The sequence below is a fragment of the Cetorhinus maximus genome, chromosome 3, assembly GCF_964194155.1.
Source record: "Cetorhinus maximus chromosome 3, sCetMax3.hap1.1, whole genome shotgun sequence".
In the NCBI taxonomy this organism is placed as follows: domain Eukaryota; kingdom Metazoa; phylum Chordata; class Chondrichthyes; order Lamniformes; family Cetorhinidae; genus Cetorhinus; species Cetorhinus maximus.
In genome coordinates, this window is record NC_135881.1 from 89,676,184 (window position 1) to 89,696,814 (window position 20,631).

The following is a 20,631-nucleotide window of genomic DNA, read 5'->3' on the forward strand; positions in this document are numbered from 1 at the left end:
AGTCATGAGGTGACACAAGTTCAAGGTGAGGGGCAGGAGGTTTAGGGGGGATGTGAGGAAAAACTTTTTTACCCAGTGGGTGGTGACGGTCTGGAATGCGCTACCTGAGAGGGTAGTGGAGGTGGGTTGCCTCACATCCTTTTAAAAAGTACCTGGATGAGCACTTAGCACGTCATAACATTCAAGGCTATGGGCCAAGTGCTGGTAAATAGGATTAGGTAGGTAGTTCAGGTGTGTCTGTGCAGACTCGATGGGCTGAAGAGCCTCTTCTGCACTGTGATTCTGTGAATTCTGAAAATGACCATTGCTATAGGGTCAACCAAGGCTCAAACTCACTGTAGTTATACTTTAAATTGACTGGACCTTTACCTGTTAAACAAGGAAGTTTAGAGGTTAATATTACAGCAGTATAAAGAGAAGTCAATAGTCATATAGTGTTAATTGACTTCAGGACTGTCTAATTAACTGTTTCCTTACACCAGGTTAAAACTGTCTGACAATGCACATAATAACAGACTATTCTTATTTATGGGTTCACTTGTGTTTATTTGTTATCCAATTTGAAGGATTGATTTACAGAGGGAATAGAGCTTTATTCTCTATGGAAGATTTACCACAATTAGTCTAAATATGACAAAGCATAGGGAATCAGCAACTTAGAAGTAGAAGGATTTTAATTGTTGCCAGACTGAGATGGTACAAACAGATCTAGCCTATGGGTAGATAGCTGCCTACAGAAGTGTCAGGACTGCACCTTTTGGTAAGAGGAAAGGAGCTTGAGGAAGCTTAAAGCAAGGTTTCCCTGCAATGCTTCTTGTCATCCTTTTCTTCCTCTTCAAAGCAAGTAAAGCAGAATCTCTAAGGGAAATGTCATTATGTGCTTTATGGAGAGGTTGAAAAAAATGAAGGACCAATCACAGCAGCAGGAAAACCAATCATCAAGCTTGACAATGGAATAAAAATACAAATAAAAGTGAAAACTCAGCCAAGTTGAAGCTAACACTGTTTAACTTTCATTTTCAAGCAACTGTACAGGAAAAAACCTGGATTAGCTGTCACATGTGCAAAAATGCCACAAAATATGGACAAAAACAGATACAAAGATGTATTACCATGTGAGTGCTTTATGCTTGTTTCTTGGCTTATTTATGTTGATAATATTGCATTTGCTGATAAAACACAAAAGTCATTGCTTTATTTTTCAGTGAACTAAAAACAAATCATTGAACGCCAAATCTGATTTTCTTGATAATGAATTGTCAAAGAAAGAAGGTTTGAAAATAACTTCTAGAAATCTTAGGATTTCATTCTTCTTCCCTTTTTGTACAGATGATGTTACAAGAGTTGTATTGGATGGATCAGAAGATTACATTAATGGAAATTATGTTAATGTAAGTATTAAAGTTCTTGATAAAACAAAAGGTATGATGGCTGTGTGAGCAAATGTATCATGTAATGGCAGTGAGATGTACAGCCCAGGAAGGCTCCTGTATGAGTTTAACTTCTTGAGAGCAGTGGTAGAGTAGGAATAGTCATTTGACATACCATCTATCTGAATTTGAGGTTGCTAAGATTGACTATTAATCTTATATAAATACAGGTCAAATCAGCGTGCATAAGAGTGCACAATAATAATCTATTACATCAACCAGCAGGAAGGGACTAACTCATGGTATCCTAGCCAGTAGACAGTCAAGCTATCTACTGTTACTAATTTAAGAAATTGATGGAGCCTTTGGAATTATAAAAATCCTCCTTTTTGTGATATTGTTTAATTTATAAGTAGAGATAGGTAAAAGTAGATATGAATATGACTGTACGAATGAACATACCTGAAATTATGGTCTCCAAAATTATCTTTTGTGCATCTCTTGTAAGAAAAGAGATCAAAGTCTGTTCTGGGGGTAAGGTGCAGTTTACCATTCTAATCATAACAAGAATTTAACATTAAAGTCTAATAATTTCCAATTAGGTTGAAAATATCTAAAGATTTCTCATTTCAGTTATCCTTAATATTATTCAGATGTGTGACCAATAAGTCATTTTTAAGGCATAATTTGGGAAATGATTTTGAATATAAATACGTTGTGTACTTTGATCAAATTCTGTTTTGTTGAAATCTGAACTAAATTATTGGTTCCCATTTCTGTATATCATTTTGGGCATCACTGTCCATAGCTCAGGTAACACCGACAAAGAATTAATTTAATCACTCTGTTATCTCATATCCATGCTTTAGCAACAAACAGCAAATAATTATGAAATGGTAACTATGCACTATCTTGCAACTTCATTGACTTAGTAAACATCCAGGACTCCATATAGAACCTCTGACATTTGAAGCCCAAATGTAACTAATTAACTACAAATAAGGTAATAACACCTGTTTATTAATTTACCCTGCAACTTACTCTTTGGATGAACGCTGCTTTGCCAATGTTATGAATTATTTTTCACACTTCATTCAGACATACAGCTGTCAAGAGGAAAAAATTGATTTCCTGATGTTTAGCAAGAGTAATGTAAGGAAATGTATGAGGATGCCATAAATAAGACTTAATTTTTTCTTTCCAACCTTCATCCTTCTAACTTCCCTAAATAGTTTAGCTGAACTAGAGATTTTGCAGGTAGCAGACAGCTTGTGTTTTATCACCTTGGCATTAGTTGCAGTTCAACATCAGCTTTGTAGAACACAGACCAATAAACTCAATGTTTTTCATGTGTTTGTCTTAGTGAGCCAAATTATTAATATTATGAGCATCATTGTCTATTTTCAATTGTTCCACACTCTCAGCCCAGAGTCCAAGAATGACCTTCCATTAAACAAGGGCCCCTAAGCAGCAGACTATGCAACCCTTAAAGCCACATAACATTCGAAGCCCAGGCTGCAACTAGTTAAGCGCAAATAAAGCAATAACACCTATTCATTCATTTGTTCTGCAACTTTCTCCATGGGGAAACGCCCAGCCAGGGGAGGGGTTGCTGGAATTTGTCGTAGAAGGAATGACTGAAAATGCAGACAGCAAAGTGAACTTTCAACCCCGCAAGGACCTCTATTGCCCAGGCTTTCTTCTCTCCCATTGTTTACAAATGATGGTCTGGAATACAGTACATGGGACCCTGGATGCTTTCCCTTCCCATCCACCTGTACTGCCACCACATCACAGGGTTCCATGCAGGGTGACTGGTAAACCCCAGGAAGCAGCGGTAAAGGATCTGAGGTATTTCCAGGAAGAAAGAGGACATTGTAATTGCCGTCGCTGACCATATTCCACCTTCAGCACTTAATGCTGAAGTCTTGGTTACTGGCAAGGCATTACGAAATAAAGCGAATCGTTTTTGGAATAAAATAATTGTTCACTATTTCCAGTTTTAGCTTTAAAAAGGAAAAATGTCAAACGTTTCAAGGTGAATGTGTGAACTGGTAGAATGGAAAATATTGGGATTAATGTGCTTTGTTAACTGTACTAACATAATCTGCATCACTGTAATGTCTACTTTTGTTCCTTCTGCAGATGGAAGTCTGTCGTACCATTATCCTAAATAAGTACGTAGCATCTCAAGGTCCACTTCTGCATACCTGTCCACATTTTTGGCAAGCAGTTTGGGAGCAAGAGTCATCCTTAATTGTCATGCTAACAACACTTACAGAAAGGGGACGGGTAAGTATTTTGACATTTTTGTGTTTGGAATCATGTAAGGTAGAATATGTTATTCTAGTGAGATTGTAACTATTCTAGATTATTGACATTCATTTGACATCAAAATTAAGAATTGCAGTTCAAATCAATTACTGAAGATATTTATTAATGGGATCTTAGTCACTTTGCTCAGCTGTAAATCTAAAGGCTTTCCCAATTACTCAGCAAGTTTATTGAGTGAGTATTTAACCTATCTTCTTCATCTTGAGTTATCTGCCCAAAGACAGGTGCTTGGCAAATATTCATTGAACCATGGCAAAGTGCTATGATTTTTAACCAGGAGCAGGGCAAGGAGGCAGGTGTTGAGTCTACCTCAGCCAAAAAGGGGATCGAACCTCGTGCTATTGGCATTAATCTGATTCACATGTTAGCTGTCTAGCCAACTGAGCTAACCGGCCCCCCAGTGGACCTACATACAAGAAAGACTCAGATTTCATCCTTTGTCTATGCTGGTTTAAGGGATATAGTCAAAGCAGCAGTAGGGGAACTACAATTGATTTCAGTGCCCTGGGTTAGGAGTCAAAAGCAAGTCAGGATTCTTGCTCCCAATTGGTGTACAATAAATCTTGCTGGAATTTCACATGTAAGGTCATCAAATGAAGACCTCCTGTAACTGAGTACCTTCAAACATTTGCTTTCAAGTTTCAGGCATAACTTGGGCAAATTACTGGAAAAATCAACCCTCATGGATTCATCATTGAGCAAGAATTCAGGAAAAAAAAGAGGGAAAAGCTGGTGAAAGGGAAAATCAATGGGGCAGAGTTATCAGTCGAAACCCCAACATCGGGGTCAAATGGGCGTCACAACCCCACACTGCAGGGAACAGTCACCCAGCAGAGAATTTCCCTAGGTAGGCCATTTAGAGGCCTGAGAGTGGGCTCACCATTTTTAAAACATTTTTTCATGGGATGTAGATGTTACTGGACCAGCATTTGTTGCCCGTCCTTAACTACCCTTGAGAGGGTGATGGTGAACTGCCTTCTTGAACCACTGCAGTCCATCTGGTGCAGATGCTTGGAAGGGAGTTCCAGAATTTTGATCCCAGTGACAGTGAAGGAACAGCGATATAGTTCCAAGTGAGGATGATGTGTGGCTTGGAGGGGAACATGTCGGTGGTGGCATTCCCATGCATCTGCTGTTTTTGTCCTTCTAGGTGGTAGAGGTCAAAGGTTTGGAAGGTGCTGTCATAGGAGCCTTGATGAGTTGCTGCAGACTATCTTGCATATGGTAGACCCTGCTGCTAAGTTGCGCCGGTAGTGGAGGCAGTGAATGTTTTAAGTTTATAGATGGAGTGCCAAACAAGTGGGCTGCTTTGACCTGGATAGTCTCAAGCCTCTTGAGTGTTGTTGGAGCTGCTCTCATCCAGGCAAGTGGAGAGTATTGCATCACACTCCTGAATGAGCCCTGTAGATGGTGGACAGACTTTGGGGAGTCGAGAGGTAAGTTAACCATCTCAGAATTCCTAGCCTCTGACCTGCTCTTGTAGCCAAAGTATTTACATGGCTGGCCCAGTTTAGTTTCTCAGGATGTTGACAGTAGGGGACTCAGCAATTGTAATGCTATTGAATGTCATGGGGCGATGGTTAGATTCTCTTGTTGGAGATGGACATTACCTGGTACTTATGTGGTGCAAATGTCACTTGACACTGATCAGCCCAAGCCTGATTGTCGTCCAGGTCTTGCTACATATTGGCATGGACTGCTTCAGTATCTGAGGATGGTGGATGGGCTCTTAAAGCTGAAAAACCAATAGAAGGCCTTCCAGTTCAAAAGATGCTGCAGCATAGAGTTCAGGGAGGAGATTCGCTGCCATCCTGCAATTCCCTCTCTCCAACTTTTCAAACTTCTGACTAGAGAAAAAAAGCGCCCAGAAGTCAGGCCACCATTGTGGAGGGGGGACCTCTGGGGAGTGTGGCGGGGTGCCAGGCCAACTGGAAAATTCCATTTGGCCTCTGACAATAGGCCTTTAACTATCCTTAATTGGCTACCCACTACTTGCAGGCACATCGCGCTGCTGACTCTAATTGCACCTCTGGAAAAATGACCCAGAGAGAGATGGTGCCCAGAATTGTCATACAAGCTACTCATCGTCCAACTCCATTTTTGGGGGTGAAAATCCTGCTCAATGTACCTATTCCAAGAACCTGCTGGAAACAGGCAGAGTTTTTTGGAAGGATGGTTCATCTAGCATTTGTTATAATTTTATTTCATTTTCCGAAAATAAATTCAATTGAATCATCAAGTAATTATTTATTTGGTGGCATGGAACACGGAAGTGCAGGTTTCAGAATATTTTATTATGTTGGAAATGTTTCTTAGTGTACAGTGGATAGGGAAACACATGGATGCTCAAAGTACGCTGAAACACTTTTCCAAGGGATTTGATTACTATTGTGGTGGATCCTTCTTGCTTTTCAGGAAACTGAATTTTTTGAGGTGCAAATGGTTCAGAATTCCCTTTCACTAAAAATGAATTGACATGGTTTTCTGCTTGTGCATTTTTCCCATGGACCAAAGATGTTTTCTATCCTCTAATGTGTACCAGAAACAAAACTATAAGTGGACAGACGATGCCACATCAGAATCTTAAATTTCAGAAATTGCAATATTTTAATTACACTTCTTCAAAAAGTATTTATTCACTAGCCAGTGACATTATTTTTAAAAGTTGCAAACAAAATTGCCAAAATAGGGAATAGTAGTTTAAACTTAGATCCACAGTCATTTTATGCTATATGGTGCTCTTTCCAGTCAAGCTCATGCATGCAGAACTACATTTTTAGAGCTTACTCCAAAAAGATTTATCACGTGTACATTTAAGATTTATAGTTTTCCTAGTAAGAGTCCTTCGAAACATGTGCAATTCAGGTCTTTTAAAAGAGATTTTCTATATTTTAGAAAACTTGCTTTGGAAGATGTCCCCTATACCATCTGGGCTTCCACATTGCAAGTGTTGTTATTAACAGTTAGGACACTAAACATAAACCAAAATCGGTGAATGGCCTTTAACCTGTGCATCTAAAGTGAAGTGGCATTAAAAGTGATACTTGTGATCCCATTTCCTTCCTGCTAATTGTTTTCTAGCAGTAGTACCATTAGCCATCACCATGGAAATTGCTGTTGGCTAGTTGTAAACATAAAAAGATAGACTTGCATTTAAATAAGAACACAAGGACATATATAGCACCTTTTGACTTCAGGATATCCCAAAGCACTGTACAGCCAATTAAATACTCTTGAAGTACGGTCACTGTTGTAATGTAGGAAACACAGCAAGCTCCCACAAACAAGCAAGCTCCAAAGCAATATTATAATGACCAGATAATGTAATTTTTATGATGTTGATTGTACAATAAATATTGTCCAGGACACCCCTGCTCTTCTTTGAAATAGTATCATGGGAGCTATTATGGTCACCTGACAGAACAGACTCAGTTTAACGTGTCATCCAAAAAACAACAGCTCCGACAATGCAGCATTCCCCCAGGATTGCACTGGAATGTCAGCCTAGATTTTGTTCTCTTATCCAGAATGGGAATTGAACCCACAACCTTGTGACTCGAGGTGAGAGTGTTGCAAACTGAGCCATGACTGAAGTTTAACATGTTAACACACTATGAATGATACTTCATGATTTAATTGCATTTCCTTGATTCAGCACATGAGGTGAAAGACCAGTAAAGTAATTTGGTTTTATAATGGATTATGGGCCAATCACAAATTTTCAATCTAAATTACAGTGATGGAAGGTGGCAGTATGAATGGAATGGGGAGGGAGGAAAAAGGGCCCATATAAATTGGGGAGGGGATTAGAGTTAGAGAATTGAGGGAGATGATTAGAGAGTCAGGGTATACACCTGTATGGAGTGAGGAAAACCTTTGAGAAGGCGAGAAAGTAACTATTGAGTTTCTCCTTTTCCCTAACCCTGAACTTGCATCTTTTTCTGGCTCCTCTCCTATCTCCCCTCATGGCCTTTCCAAGCTCAACTCGTCCATTAGACCCACCTCTTGGTCCCCATGTTAGGTGATATTGTTAAAAGTTCTCTCCATTCAGTTACCATCCCCCTCTACTTGTCTGTTCTTCAATCACCCTTCCGCTCAAAAGCCAATCCTTTTCCCCACCATCCTTGGAAATTACCACCCCATCTGCAAACTCCATTTCTTCTCTAAAGTCCTTGAATGTGTTGTCATCTCCCAAATCTGTGTCCATGTTTCCCGGAACTCCCTCTGTTCAGAGTTATGATGTATGAATCCCTCTATTCAGATTTTCACCTCTGCCACAGCACTGAGAGAACTCTTGTCAATGGCCGGGATTTTCCGTGCCCACTAGTATCGGGCATGTTCAGTGGCGTGAGCGGACAATATGGCGAGAAGGCCAAAAATTGGTTTCACAACGTCATGAAACCAGCTTGTGATCGTCTGCTCCGCCTGCTGATGGTGGGCCGCGTTTCCCGCCATCAGACGTCGGGAACCTCATTATAAATCGTCTGCATATCATTATAAGCGCAGCCCACTGGAATCGTTCCCCCTGCCCCCCCTGCTGGATCGTCCGCCCACATTGGCGTTTCAAAACAGCATATAAAAGGTGTGCACTTGGCTGGCTGCACATTGAGGGGTGCTCAGAGGTGAGTACTCAGTAATGTTGTGGAGAGCTCGCCTGTGGTCACCTGTTGGACTTCAAGGTTAAGGGGGGTGGTGGGCAAGGGCTGCCCTATGGTTGAGGTGACTTTTTGGGGGTGCAAGGGCTGCTCTGTGGTTGAGGTGATTTGTAGGGGGTTGGGGGGGTTGGTGGGGGGTGCGGTTGAAGGTAGTGCACAAGCATGTGGGGTGTTGGGGGGAGGTGGGCGATTGAAGCAGCCATGCATTAAAGAAACATTGTATGAAGTGACCATTCCTCTGCAGCTGAGACAGTTCAGGTACAGCCACATTGATATGATTGGAGTCGGGCCTCTAGCTTCTCTGCCCACTCAAGCAATACAGAGGCATCAAAGTGCCACCAAGTGCTCCAGAGCTTTTCACCCCTCGGGCATAGACTGCAAATTAATGAGCATTTTAGTGGACTGCAGAACAGTTGAACAACTGGGCACATTGTACAGTTTCCTTGCTAAAGCTGGCCATGGAGCAGTCACTGGTGGAGGTGCTCACAGTCCCTTGCAATGTCATCATTCTGGTTTGGATCAGTCTCCCCCATGGTTCAAGCTAACAGTGCAGCCTTGCAGCATGTGTTAGGAGAATGCCTGCACCTGAGCTGAGAGCACAGCATGCAGTCCAGTGGGCAAAGCTGCTGCCAATCGGTCGGGTGGAGTGGAGCGGAGGTGGGTGGGGCTTCGGGCAGTCATGCAGCACACTAATCTCTGGCCATCCAAATGGTGGCCAGCATTCTCCGGGATGCGTTAAGGGGCCTTCAGACTTAACCAAGACAGGCTCTTAGTACACCCATGCTAACCCACGCATCTCTCTCTTTTATCCTACACGGGGAGTACATCAGGATCATGGAGCCCAGTGACCTAGCTCGTGGCTTACAGAGAGCAAAGACGATGGAGAAGAGAGCGACTGAGTGCCTGGCTGCACAGAGGGAGGAGCAGTACCCGCCCACGCTGCCAATGAGCCACAGCGAGCTCTCGCTGTTCAGCGCCTAGCTAGACCCAGGGTCTTTGGGTGCCGCCTTTCATTCCTGCAGATGACCGGGAACCAGTGTCACAGAAGACTGTGCATGCCTAGGGAACTGGTGGGTCACATTTGGCAGCTACTGCAGGATTTGGTGCCACGGGGTCATGGAGGGCATCCACTGCCAGTGGCCATGAAAGTGTCCACGGTGCTCAATTTCTACACCAGTGGCTCCTTTCAGGGCTCCACAGGTGACGTCTGTGGGATATCACAAGCCTCCACCTACAAATGCATCCATGAGGTCACAGATGCCATCTTTGCGAGGGCACACAACTTTGTGCATTTTGCCGTGGACTAGGACACCCAGGATGCAAGAGCGATTGGATTCGCCCAGGTCTCAGGTTTCCCACAGGTGCAGGGTGCTATCTACTGGACTCACATGGCGCTAAGATCTCTGTGGCAACAAGCAGTCAACTATGTCAACTGCAAGGGATACCATTCACTGAATGTGCAGCTGGTGTGCGACCACTAGAAACACCCCCTGCAGGCCTGTGCATCGTTTCCAGGGATTGTGCACGATTCCTACACTCAGTCAGTCACAGATCCCTGAAGTCTTCCAGGGTCTACAGAAGCTGGAGGAATGGCTCCTCGGGGATAAGGGCTACCTGTAGAGGACGTGGATGATGACACCTGTGTGGCGGCCTCAGACTGCAGCAGAGCGACGGTATAATGAGGCTCAAGCTACAACTGGCAACTTAGTGGACCAGACCACCGGGATGCTGAAAATGAAGTTCCGGTGCCTGGATCGGTCTGGTGGAGCCCTGCAATATAGTCCACAGAGGGTGTCATGCATCGTCATCATCTGCTGCGTCCTTTACAACCTGGCAGAGAGAGGTGGCTGAGGAGGAGTTGGAGAAGCTGGAGGTCTCCTCTGATGAGGAAGACGCCAAAGGGGATGAGAGTGAGGAAGCCCTTGAAGGCGGCGGCGATAGGGATGAGGCCCTCGCACTGGCCAGATGAGGCAAACGCACTTGGGAGGCCCTCATTGCTGCTAGATTTGGGGAGGATTATGACAATGACATGCCGTGAGGAGACACCTAAGATCCTCACATTGCATCTATGAACATTTGATTCCAGTCTGGCTTATGACAACTCTCATACCCTCTGTGATAATGCTCCTGTGATGGAACTGCAGCGGAGGCTCTAATAGTTGCTCGATTGCAGGACCATGATGACAGCACGCAATGAGACACTTCATAGATCTTCACATAGCCTCTGAGAATTTATATTTATGACTCATGTCTGGCTGAGGGAAGCTCGCTTGCACTGTGTGATTAGGGTTGTATAGAGACGCAGCTATGAAACTTTAAAAGCATTTGACCCTTTGTCCGTCTTCAGCACCTGACCCCTTCAGGAGCGCAGCATCACTGGTCACAGATGCTGAAGAGATAGGGGCCTGCCCCACCTTAAAGGTGCTGAGAGCACACAGAGAGAATGACGGAACTCTGTGATGCCTGCCCACAACATTCTGGCAGCAATGACGAGCACCGTCGAGATGCAAGCATCAGTAATGTGTCTAGGGAGTGTGAGGCTGGACCATCATTTTGGTCTGAAGGCTGCACAGAGCACAGGGAAGAGGGCCTGGACTGAGACAGCTGCCTTTATCTTCTGCAGAAAGGTTTCACCTGAGTGACATGAACACTGCACATCAGAACAAGTAGCCGTAGGCAGGGAGACATTCTTGGAAGTTTATTAACAATAGTAAACAGTATGTACAAGTGATTAACACCTGTGCCCAGACTTCAGCTGTGGCTCAGTTCATAGCACCCTCGCCTTTGAATCAGAGGGTTGTGGGTTCATGTCCCACTCCCGGAAACCAAGAACTGTGAATGTACTCGAAAGAGTTACATGTGAACTGTTGATAACTCGAAAGAGTTACATCTCCTTAACTTTCCTAACCCTGCTGCTACGTCTTGGTGCTTCCGGCCATCCACAGCAATGGAGGAGGCAGCCTGCTGACTGCTAATTCCTGTCTGTGATGACTTTCGTGGGCCTCCTGCGGCCTGCCTTCAAGGTCCTGCTGTGTGGCAGTGGCACCGGCACCCTCCTCTGCCTGTGGAGCTGGGGCTGCTGAAGTCACAGGAAGAGGGGATTCGAATAAGCCGGACACTCCCAGAGTCACCTGGATGGATGGCCCTGGAGTGTGCACCTGCTGATCCTCCTCCCTATGAGTGCCCAAGGACCCCTGGCTGATTGCTTGAGGAGAAGAAGTAGCTGGAGCGAGATCGAGCTGCCCTGCACTCCTCTCTCTTACACACTGCTGGAGGCCAAATATGGCATTAGCGATGGAGTTGAGTCTGCACAGCAGTGCAGGAGTGACATCCTGGACCAAGGTCCGCATGGCAGCCGCCATCCTACCAGTGTTGACCTTGGTGCGTTGGCTTACCAGCACTGTCACCTCAGCCTGAAGGCGGACTGACTCCTCCATCGTGCCTTGCGATCTGAGGAGTGCAGTGGACATCCCTTCCTCATGTTCCTGGGCTTGCCTTTGCAGCTCCAGGAATTGTGACATGAACAAGTCCAGAGGCTAGTCATCTAACTCGGACTCAGCAAATTTCTGGCCTCCAGCAGTCCTCCAAGTGCCGGACACATAGCAAGTCCCTGCCGCCGCCTGCTGCGGATCAGACAATGCGATGTGCTCACCAGATTGTGATCCTGAGGCTCCTGTAAAGTTAGGTCCCACCGAAGTGTATGTCTCTGCGCTGGTGGAGGGTGTGGGTGAGCGCTGTGACGGGACTTCAAGGAGGGTGCTTCCAGATTCCTCTTCAGAGGTTTCTTCGGGGCTTGATTGGAGGCCCTGGGTCATGGACTCCATCAGCTGCTTCTTAGATGTGCCTGTGAAAGTAAGGGGAGATAATTAGTGCATGGCAGTGGTCTGTGAAACGACATATTAGTCACAGCATGGTTGTCTGATGTATGTTGCATTGCTGGATCCTCACTTGGTAGAGCACCGCTGACCTCACCATCAGCACAGGAATGGTCTAGATCGTCGCCAGCCAGCTGGATGGCTATGATTGCAAAGTCCGTGAGGACCTTGATTTCAGCCATTCCTCCACCGGTCTGTGACCTTTCCCTCTTATTGTGTGCCAGCTTGTCCTGGATGAATAGAGATGGAGAAAGTGTTAGCAGGACGCCTGCCAGGCCAAATGATAAGTATGCCTGGCATGTATGGGTGGTGAGTGGTCCCATGGATGTGATGAGGACAATGAAGGCTGTGTGAGTGAGTGAATGGTGATGCCCCTTGAACCAGCAGTGAGTGAGAGCCCTGTAGATGTGTGATGGGTTTGTGAGTGTGAGAGTTGAGAGGGATGAGAAGAGTGACTTACCCTGGCAGATCGGAGGAGATCATTCATCCTCTTGCTGCACTGGGTGGCTGTCCTCTTTTGCAGGGCGTTGGCGCTGACCAGCACTACCACCGCCTCCCAAGCCTTGCAATCTGAGGAGTGCAGTGAACATCCCTTCCTGATGTTGAGGCCACTGCCCATCCTGCAGCCAGAGCGGGTCGGAGGACATTACGGCAGGCCTCCACTGCACCCAGAAGACGCTCAGGGGACGTGCCATTGAACCTTGGGGCTGCAATCTTTTTGCCTTTCAGGGCCATGTCTTCTTTGCAGCAGTCGTGGGCTAGAAGTACAGGGAGGTGTGCGCTTGGCTGGACTTTAATATGGCACCTGGTGTGATGAAGCGGCAAGCTTAATGCAAATCTGGGATGATTCCACCCAAAGTCATAAATGACAGCCTTTCTGATTGTGACAAAGGTAAGTTATCCCGTGTTGCCCTTCTCGACCTGTGTGTAGCCTTTAACATGGTTGACCACACCATTCTCCTCCAACACTTCTCCACTGTACTTGCCTGGTTCCATTCCTATCTGTCTAATCATAGCCAGAGTATTACTTCCAATGGCTTCGTTCCCTGCCCTCACACCATTACACCTGTTGTCCCCCAAGGATCTATCCTTGGCTTCACTTCCTATTTCTCATCTACTTGCTGCTCTTCTTTAACATCATCTGAAAGCACAGCATGATGACATCCAGCTGTACCGCACAACCACCTCTCTGGACTCCTGCACTGTTGCTAATCAGTCTGCTTATGTACATCCTATATTGCATGAGCAGAAATTTGCTCCAATTAAATATTAGGAAAACTGGAGCTATTATCTTTGGTCTCTGCTGCAATCTCTGTTCCATAGCTATGGACTCCATCCCTCTTCCTGGCAACAGCCTGATTCTAAACCAGGCTGTTTGTGACCTTGCTGTCATATTTGACTCCAAAATGAGCTTCTGATCATAATCCCTGCCATCACTAAGAAGACTATTTCCACCTCCGTGACATTGGGCGGAATCATCCCAGGTTCGCACTAAATGCGATAGCAGGCAGAAAAAAGGGTGTTTTATCCATTGGCCACAATGGCAGGTTTTCACACAATATCATCCCAATCCCACCTTGTTAATCATGCATTCCCGGGAAACAAGCCATTTCGCTGGTCCATCGGTGTCACCACTCCGGCTTGGGAGGCAGTGGCAGTAGTGTTCAATGCTAACTCTGCATGGAAGAGGTTGGCCACCCAGTGCAGAAAGAGGATGAATGATCTCGTCCATGCTGCCAGGGTAAGGCAACCATCTCATCACTCTAAATTCACTGCCAGCTCAAGGGACATCACCACTCACTCTCTCACACACACCCTCACATCCCCATCTGGCCTCATCTCCTCTGGAGACTACATCAAGTGCATCACGTGCATCAAGCCCCATTTACCTATCAACCCTTTTCTTACTGCTCTGCAATGACTCTCAAACAAGCAAATTCTTATTCTAGTTTTCAAATCCCTCCATGGCCTTGCCTCTCCTATCTCTGTAATCTCCACTAACTCCACAACCCACGAGACATCTGTGCTCATCTAATTCCAGTCATTTGAGTATCTCCAGTTTTAGCTGCTGTACCATTGGTGGTCAAGCCTTAAGGTGCCTGTGCCCTAAGCTCTGGAATCCCTCCCTAAACCTCTCTGAATCTCTACCTTTTTTTCTTACTTTATACCTTAATATTTACCTCTTTGACAAAGCTTTTGGCCCTCTGCCTAATATCGCCATAAGTGGCTTGGCATCTAATTTTGCTTTATATGATGTTGCTGAGAAGTGCAGAAACAATAGGGCAGCAATAGTTGGTGATTTTAACTACCTTAATATTAACTGGGATAAAATCAGACTAACAGATATAGAGGGTACAGATTTCTTTAAATTAATTGAGGACTTTTTTGCAAAGTCAGTACAAGAAAGTGCAGTTCTGGATTTTGCTTTAGAAAATGAAGCAGGGCAGGTGAAAGAGTTATTCGGGAGAGCATTTTGGTGGTAGTGATCTGAATTCAGTTGGGTTTAGCTTGGTTATGGAAAAGGAAAAAGATGGACCAAGAGTAAAAGTTTTAAATTGGGGTAAGGCCAATTTTACAAAGTTGAGATTTGATTTGGCAAAGGTAGGTTGGAAACAGTTACTTGATTGTAAATCAGTGTCAGAGCTGTGGGAGGTGTTCAAGAAGGAGATAGAGAGGGTTCAGAACAAATATGTTCCTAGAAAGGAAAAATGTGGGACGTCAAATATCATACAGAGTAGGATAAGATAAAAAAAGAAAGCTTATGTTAAATACCGAGAACTCAATCTGCCAGAAAACCTCAGAGTATAGAAAGCACAGGGGTGAAATTAAATAGGAAATTAGGAAAGCAAAGAGGGGGCATGAAAAAATATTGGCAAGTAAAATCAAGGAAAGGTGTTTTATAAGAGCAGAGAGAACAAGTGAATAACTAAGGAAAGAATAGGGTCTATTAGAGACCAAAAGTTTACCTGTGTATAGAGACCAAAGCTATGTGCATGGTTCTTAATTCTTTGTGCCTGTCTTCATTAAAGAGAGGGTCGATATAGACATTGTAGTTAAGGAGGCAGTGTGTGAAATGTTGTTTGGCATAAACATAGAGAGAAAATATTAAGGGGTTTAGCATCCTTGAAAATTGATAAATTGCTAGGGCTGGATGAAACATGTCTAAGCTTGCAAAGAGATGCAAGGGAGGAAATAGCAAAGCCTCCGACTATCATTTTCCAACCCTATCGGGCTACAGAGGATTGGGAGACTGTTAACATTCTACCATTGTTTAGAAAAAGAGGAATGGATTGACCAAGAAATTACAGGTCAGTCAGCCAACTTCTGTGGTGGTGAATTATTGGAAAAAATTCTGAAGGGCAGCATTACTCGTCATGTAGAAGGGCACAGATTAATCAAAGACAGTCAGGATGGATTTGGTAAGGGAAGGTCCCATCTGATTAACTTGAGTGAGTTTTTGAGGAGGTAACAAGGAAAGTAACTCACTTGATATTTGTGGCAGATTGATCAGAAAAGCAGGATCTATGGGATCCAAGGAAATGTGGCAACTTGGATCCAAAATCGGTCAGTGGCAGTAAACATAGGGTAATGGTTACAGGTGTTTCCAGTACGTGTCTGCAGGACTCAGTATTAGGTCCCTTGCTTTTCATGGTAAATATCAATGTTGTAGACTTAAATATAGGGGGCATAATTAAGAAGTTTGCAGATGATGCAAAACTTGATTATGTGGTTGATAGTGAAGAAGAAAGCCATAGACTGCAGGAAGATATTGATGGACTGGTCAAGTGGCAAAAATTGATAAATGGAATTCAATCCAGTGAAGTGTGAGGAAATGCACTTGGGAAAGGCAAACAAAGCAAGGGAATACGCAATAAATGGTTGGACATTGGGAAGTATAGAGGAACAGAAGGATCTTGTGTTCTGTTACAAATATTAAGTTTGTAAGACTGTTATGTTTTGGAACTCTCCTTTAATTTGAAGTGTAATGAAGGAAGTCATGTGACCTGCTCTGAATCCTGTCCAATGACAGCCCTGCGTGGCTTGATTGCTATGGGGGCAAGAGGAGCCCAGGTCAAGAGACTGGTGGAGAAGGTGCAAGATGTGCAGTGTACAATAGCAAGCGAATTGTGCTGACTACAGATAGTCTCCAAGTCTCACAGGGAGGTGTTAGGAATGTCAGATTTTCTAAATGGTCATGCTTTAAACTGCCTATTTAATTCCAAGCTATAATGGAGTTTGTGATCTAGAGAATGGCTAATTAGAATGTCTATCTGGATACAAGGCCCCTGTGATTCATGTTGCCATGGAAATGGGCTTTGGAAAGGGAAGAGTCCACAGCAAACCAGTGTATTATTGGGTTACATTGTTTCCTAAGATATCACTGAATCTCACAGACCCAAATAAGTCTGCAAGAACCTGAGAGAGATAGAGGCAGCTAGTCCTGCACCTTAAGCAGGGAAAATGCTGACCCTATGGTTCACCACACAGAACATGGGTGGGAGCTTGCGCTCAGATTGAAGAAACTAAGTTCATGAGGACTTAAAGGAGATTGGAAGATTCGCCTAGCCTGGGCTAGAGAGAAGGAGTCTTCAGTATAACCCTCACAGTGAAAGTCAATCCTGGGAATAGAAGTTTTACGATTAGGAATGGGAAAAGGAAGCGGGTACCTAGAGCGGAGAATAGATTTGGACTGGTTCCAGAACAATAAAGTGTCCACTAAAGGGACAGCATAAGGTATAACCATAGTGGAGGATTCTCAGTTATGTTAAAGACCATGTGGGGAACCTTTTCTGTAGTTTAACAAATAAGTTGCCGACTAAATAGTGGTTAATTAATGTTGCTTTTAGTTTTTTGGTTACAGTAAATGTACTAAGACTTGAAATCTTGTCATGTGATCCTTTCAGTCCATCACTGAAAATTTGAATATCGTTTTGAAAGTTAGCGATCCCTGTGGGGATCATAACAGCTGTATGTCCAGATACCCCTGATGGTAGCAGGACAGGTAGATAAGGTGATTAAGAAGACATTATGGGATACTTTCCCTTATTGACTGAGCATAGGATATAAGAGCAGGGAGGTAATGTTAAAACTTTATAAAACATTAATTAGGCCACAGCTTAGAGTACTGCATACAGTTCTGGTCACCTCTTTACAGGAAGGGTGTGATCGCACTATAGAGGGAACAGAGGAGATTTACAAAGATGTTACCAGGAATAGACAGTTTTAGCTATGAGGAAAGATTGGATGGCCATTGTTGTTTTCTTTAGAAAAGAGGAGGTCGAAGGGGAGAGGTAATTGAGGTGTATAAGATTATGAGGGGTCTAGATAAAGTGGATAGGAAGAACCCATTTCCCTTAGTATTTGGGCCTAGATTTAAAGTAATTTTCAATAGGATTAAAAGGAAGTTGAGAATTTTTTCGCTCAAAATTCTTGGATATGTAGTTGAAATGCTGTAACCTACAGGGTTACGGACCAGGAGCTAAAACGTGGGATTAGGCTGAATAGCTCTTTTTCAGCTGGCATCCTTTTGTGCCATAAATTTTCTGTTTCTATGTTTAAGTGGTCATGTGGTTTGTCTGTTGACTATGGCTAAATCAAATTTCTCCTATAATTTGTTTAACATTCTAACAATTGAAGGGTACCATTTGGAAGAAGTATATTATTTTACATTTGTTGACCAAAATACTCTTCTTGTGCATTTTGTGAACTCAGCTGTCTCCATCCTATTCTATAAGTACTGTCATGCCGAGTATATTATGAACTTTCAATCAGTAATTTTAAAAAGTGGATACAAACAAACTGTTAAAGTGGCTGCTGCAAATCATGTAACCTTCGACATTTGAGCTACAGACAGTACCAAGGCTGGAATTTTCTGGCCCCATTGGCATCGGGCATCATGGCGGGCTGGGGGGACAACATGATGAGAAGGCCAAACATCAGTTTCATGCCATCGTGAAACCAGTTTGCTATCGTCCGCTGTACCCATTAATGGCAGGCTGCGTTTCCTGCCACCACATGTGAGGAACCTAATTTCAATACTCTCATTATAAGGGGACATAGATTCAAGATAAGTGGCAGAAGGTGTATGGGGGAACATGAGGAAGAACTTCTTTACGCAGAGGGTAGTGGGTGTTTGGAATTCGCTGCCGGAGTTGATGGTAGAGGCAGAAACTCTAAACTCTTTTAAAAAGTACCTGGATCTGCACCTTAAGTGCTGAAGGCTTCAGGGCTTTGGGCCGGGTGCAGGAAGGTGGGATTAGAAAGGGCACCTGGGTGTCCTTGGGCTGGCATGGACAAGATGGGCCAAATGGCCTCCTTCTGTGCTGTAACTTTTCTATGGTTCTAAGCCCTGCTCGCTGGAATCATCCCCCCACGATAGACCATCCAGGCACTTCGACGTTATTGCATGCTGACGTGTTTCACAACTGTACATAAATGACATGCACCTGGCGAGTTGCACACTCGTGGTCATCAGCGCCAGGCTTCATAGGCAGCACCATATCACTTTTAGGAGGGGCTCACGGGCAGGTCTCTGCCTACCAGACCAGCCATAAGGCAGAGAGTGGCTTTTCAATGGCTGCAGGGCTGGGGCTTGCTTGGGGAAGGGAAAGAAATGGCCTCAGGCAAGGGAAGAGGCTGCAGGGCAATGGCTGTAATGGGGAAGGGGGGTATTCCATGGTGTGTGGAGGGGGGTCACATGTTGATCTGTACAAATGGCCTCAAGATGGTGAGGGCTGAAGAGGCACTCTCTAAAGGAGATGAGACCAGATGGAAATGTGAGGGTGCGTGTGAGAGAGTGAGTGGTGATGTCCCTTGAGCTGGCAGTGAATGAGATGTCAGTGAATGTGCGATGGCCTTGTGAGTGAGAGAGTTTAGAGTGATGAGATGGGCGCCTTACCTTGGCGGCACAGATAAGATCATCTGTTTTCTGCATTGGATGGCTGACCTCTTGTGTGCAGTATTGGCACTGACCACCTCTGCCACTGCCTCCCAAGTCAAGAGTGGTGAGACTGATGGGGCCTCCTGCGTTCAGAGGGGGGGCAGAGGACTTTACAGTGGGCCTCCATGACGTCTAGAAGACATCCCAGGGGTGCGCCACTGAATCAGGGGGCTGCACTCTTCTTGTCTTTTGGGGCCATATCTTCACCGGAGCGGTCCTGCACTGAGAAGTGTGCGCATGGCTACAGTTTAAATATGGTGCCCTGCATGAGGAAGCAGTGAGGTAATGGCTTGGCGGGCAAATCAGAGGCCACCTGCTAGCGAGATGGCATGTTTCCTATGCCTGCATAATTAATGAGGCGGAAATGGGATGTCATGGCACGGAAACCTGCCATTGTAGCCAGCGGGTAAAACTACTTTTTTCCCACCCACTACTGCACTGTGCAAATCTGGGACAATTCCGCCTAAAGTCTCTAGCGGATACCTAATTAAATATTCACAGCCATCCGGGAAATTCACACAACTCTTTGTTTAAGGACGATCCAACACAAAAGATTATGGAATTTCCAGATTGCCTTACTCCCTGTTTGATACTTAGCAAAAGGGAAGATCAAAACTCGATTGGTGGCAGGTAGAAGTGAAATGGCCCTTTTCACAGTTGCACTGGATCATGATGACTCTCTCAAATTCTTAGATGTGTTAACCAACATCACAGAATATGAAATCAGCATGAACACAACACTTCCTTGGAAAAGGACTTAAGCTTGTGAAAAGTTACAGAGTGAGACAGCCATGTTGTTTGTCTGTTTAAAGGATCAGCTAGGAGCTGTTTACAGTTAGAACCACCAAAGCCATCAAAACCATCAGTTTAACCAATCTGTGAATCAGACTCGAAACAAGCTGCAAGACATCAGGCAGCCAGAGTATGTAACCTTTTCCAGTTAAAGTTCACCTGAGAGCAAACCTCTTGGAAATTAAACCACAAGAAACCTCTCAATCCTGTGTGAACCCTTTTCTTTACAAAACCCTCCCTTCAACTTTAAAGCATCAAAGCCACCCTAGAAACTACAGGCCTGCCACATGGGAGACCGGAGATTATAAACCAGAGACTGGGATAACTAATCTGTAAAAGTGCATGCCCTTTATCTGTATCTAATCTTCGTGCATGAGAATGAGTGTTCAAAAACTTGCTGTTTAATTATTTAATTGGGATACGCACTCAAACGGGGAAGAAAAGCCACACCTGTTTCCATACAAAACACACTGATCAAGGACAGTAAGAGAGCACATACATTCTGTCCATGACAGTACGTAGAAGTAAGATGAAAATTCCAGATTGTGTGGTGAGGTGTTTTTTTTCTTTATTCTTTTATGCGATGTGCCCACCCCTATGCTTGAATTCTTGGCAATGAATACCTATGTGGTAAATATTGGATCTCCCACCTGAAGTCTTTCAGC

The 20,631-nt window shown here is 44.4% G+C and overlaps 1 protein-coding gene across 2 annotated transcripts in view; it reads left to right on the top strand.

The window, feature by feature from the left end:
• The window catches only part of LOC144678765 (tyrosine-protein phosphatase non-receptor type 3-like), a 252,812-nt gene that overhangs the window by 172,487 nt on the left and 59,694 nt on the right, over nt 1-20,631 (top strand). For both annotated transcript variants that reach the window (XM_078538644.1, XM_078538642.1), the window contains 3 exons: nt 1,025-1,115; nt 1,330-1,391; nt 3,516-3,662. In XM_078538644.1, coding sequence (XP_078394770.1) covers nt 1,025-1,115; nt 1,330-1,391; nt 3,516-3,662 — 300 coding nt within the window. The remainder of the gene's footprint in view (nt 1-1,024; nt 1,116-1,329; nt 1,392-3,515; nt 3,663-20,631) is intronic.